Genomic DNA, 3,729 nt, shown 5'->3' on the forward strand with positions numbered 1-3,729 from the left:
TTTCTGATAACTGTTGAAGTATTTCATTATAAATTTGTCGTAATCGAAGATGATAATTGAGGAAGTGATGGATAAGTTAAATTAGTATGACAAATTTAATATAATTAAAATCAATCATTAATTGGTTCTGATCTTTGAAGCGCAGATTGTTTGATGTTTGACTAGGCGTATTATCGTTTGACTAAAACTGAATCATTTTTTGTTAATCAATGTTTTTGGATAAAAACCGAGAAATTTTTCATTGTATCTTCTACAGTAATTTAATGGTGTGACATTAGTGATGTGACAGCTCCGCACGGTATTCACAAACTTGAAGTGACCCACAAGTGATACCAATCAATGACAACCTCATCCTCCTTTTATAATTTCAGTTTTCGAAATCGCTTTTGAGTTTTGCCGCTCAACCAATTGTAATATTTGATGTCATTGTAATTGCTATGATATATCTTCATATGTCACAGTCTCATCATAAAATCATTCGTCGCTATTGTTGCACGATTAAAAAAAAAAGGTGACACATGTCATTTTTTCAATTATTGGTCATTTGATGTGAATTCTCCATTTATTGACCTTTTTCGCCTTTTCCAAATTGCTTGAAATGCTGAATAAATGTAGAAATCGTGTTGTTGTTAAGTTGCATACCAATATAAAAACAATAAAAATGTTTAATAATGTAAAAATTGCACTTACTTTTGCACCAATTTAATATACATATACATATGAAAACTTTTTGTATGACTAAAAATTTTCAAATTATATTATAAAACTTTTTATTTTTATATAATAAATGTTTAATAATGTTGCCCATTTTATCACGTTTAGTTCATATAATTTTGCATTTATTTTCTATGCAAATATTATATCCAAATATATTATATTTAGATATTATATTTGTATTGAAGTGATTTTCAAAAAGTTCTTTCCATATTCATAATTTTGATTAATTTAAAGGAAATTTTTGTTTTTTTACAAAATATTTTAAAAAAATAATCAAACTAACTTTAGTATCATTAAGTAAATGGCGAGTTCGAATAAGCCAACTTTGTGATCGTGCTCGAACTGGTAACTTTTCTATTACATCCTGAATTTACCGTAGAAAATATCATGTATGTAATATTACTAGGTTATGACTAGGCTCGTTTTTTTCCTTCATCTTTATTTCTTTATTCTAATTTTGTTTTTTTAGACGAATTTTGATTTAACCTTAAAAGATTTGATGATTAAATATTATTTATGGCTTTTACATTCATTTGCAAAGTGATACTTAGGTATAATATTTAGAATGCTAATAAGCCATAAGAAATTTGTTCATTTTGCCGAATAAAAAAGTTCGGTAATCACAGGATTTATTTACTAATTAACTTAATAGGATGATAGAAAATTAGAGAATTTTCAATTAAACTGAATAAAAATTGGTCTAATCAAAAAAAATTTTTAATCAATTGCCTTAATCAAAAAGTTTAAAACAAATAGATTGGTTTGATTGAAAAAAAATTTTTAAATCAATCAATAGCCTTGATGAAAAAAATTTATAACTAGCCGATTTGATCCAAAAAATTTGAAAATTTTTTGGACTACTCTGAGCAAATACATTGAAAAATATCTTTTACAAACATTTTGATTTATCTTTCACAAATTTCGAAATGAATAATAATATGGAGGAGTTTTGCATAGTTATGAATTACATTTCAATTCTATTTGTACTTAATTAATTACTGCAATTAGTCAATTAAAGAAAGAGGAGGATGTATTTTTTTACAGATCTTTTCTTTTTTTTTTTATAACTATTGCAATTCTGCTTTGCATTTCAGCTAAAGTTTATGAAAAAAAAAAGAGAAGTTAGCATTTTCGACATTTGTCGATAAACAAACGTACCAACATCAGATCTCTTGGGTGAAATTTTTGAAATATGTCAAATTATGAATTGAACGGAAGTGGTATGCATAATTATTGAAGAAATTTGGAAAAATCAATAAAATGAAAAAAATTGCTTTCTTAGCTAATTATCATTAATGAGAATAAATATTCATAAATTACAACAAAAATGAAAGAAATTTTCCACAAAAACATTCTCTATTTAATTATTATCAAAATTTTTTTTTTTCTTTAAAAAAAACTCATTTTGAATTTTTTTTAACTTTGAAACTTTTCAAAATATATTTTGTTTTTATTTTGTTTTTTTTTCTTTTATCAAAATTGAAAAGAAAATGAGTCGTTGAATATTGGTGAAATAGCAAATAACAATTGAGCTAAAATTGACAGCACAAATAATGACGACAATGGTTTGTAAGTTTATTTTCTTCTTTTTCTTTTTTTTCGTTTAAATTATGTCACTTTCATTGTAAATAATGATTGTTTTGATTTGACATTTTATGAAAAAAAAGAAAGGAAAAGGGAAAATGCAAAAAAAAAACATGGCGGCCTCTTGAGAGTAATTTTAGAGTTAAGAAATGTACAATTTAGTTTTTTTTTTCATAATTTTATTTTTTTTATTGAAAAAAAGGAAAGCTAATTACAATTGAAAGAATTCTATGAATAACAATTAAACTTTTGTTTTTTTCCTTGTTTGTATGTTAATTGATTAAAATATAAATAATTTATATAATAAATATAGAACGAATTTAATTGTAAAATTTTTAATTCAAATTTTTTTCGAAATTTTACAAGAAAAGGAACAATTCAAAAAAAATCTTATACATTGTTTTAGCAAATATTTTTAAAAAAAAGCATAAATTGTTGAAAGAAATTTTAAAATATTTAGCGCATATTAATAATTATACTAAAATGTACTAATTTAGTACGAAAAAAATCTTACCTTAATTTGATTATACAAACACAAAGAAAGGTAGCAGGAGAGAAGGAAAAAGAGAAAGAGAAAGAGAGAGAGAGAGAAAAAAAAAGGAGAGAGAGTAATTGTGAATAAACTGTTTTTTCTAAAGAAAAAAAAAATGCTAAACATGTAAAATTAAAAAAGAATAAAAATTTCTTACTTGCATCCAACGATTTTCCGGATCATTCGAATTATATCCATGATATAATTGTTGCTTTTGTCTTTTTAATCGTTTAATTGATGACGATGGTGATGATGATAACAATTGTGATCGTGAATGTGATAATAATCTTGATCGTGTATGTTTTGGTGATAATGTTGATTTTGTTAATGGCGATGATGATGATGATGATGGTTGTGGTGGCAATGATGATGGTACTTCTGTTGACAATGGTACTGATGGTGGTATTGGTGGTGTTGGTGGTAGTTGTTGTGGTGGTGATAATGATAACAGTGATGTTGTTGATGATAATTGTTGCATTACTACGAATTAATATTGTTTAACTGATGAATAACATCGACGAAATAATTTGTGTTGATATATGAAAGAGAACTAAAAATTTTATTCTTCATTTTTTTTGTTTTTTTGTTATAAAAAAAGTTATTTAAAGAAATGAATGTGGAAAATTTAGAGAAAATATTAAAGAAAAAAGGAAAAAAAAACTAAAACAATAAGAAAACAAAGGAAAGAAAAAAAGAGTGAAAGAATAAATAAAAAGAAAAAAAAGTTTTTTTTTTCGTTGATAAGAATGATAAGAAATGATTAACAATTTGAGTGTATTATTGCGCCATGCAAAAAAAGAAAAAGGTTTAACCAGTACTTAGGTATATCCCTTTCACATATATATATATATATATATATATATATATATATATATATATATATATATATATATATA

At 24.2% G+C, this 3,729-nt stretch overlaps 1 protein-coding gene across 1 annotated transcript; it reads right to left on the minus strand.

The window, feature by feature from the left end:
* Nucleotides 1-2,767: 2,767 nt before the first annotated feature.
* On the minus strand, nucleotides 2,768-3,311 carry LOAG_13517 (hypothetical protein; the record flags this gene model as incomplete). The annotated part of the gene is made up of 2 exons (XM_003149023.1): nucleotides 2,768-2,779; nucleotides 2,991-3,311. The coding sequence occupies 2 exons, from the start codon at nucleotides 3,309-3,311 to the stop codon at nucleotides 2,768-2,770; spliced, it is 333 nt and encodes a 110-aa protein (XP_003149071.1).
* Nucleotides 3,312-3,729: the final 418 nt, after the last annotated feature.

Source organism: Loa loa (genome assembly GCF_000183805.2).
Source record: "Loa loa unplaced genomic scaffold supercont3.268, whole genome shotgun sequence".
NCBI lineage: Eukaryota > Metazoa > Nematoda > Chromadorea > Rhabditida > Onchocercidae > Loa > Loa loa.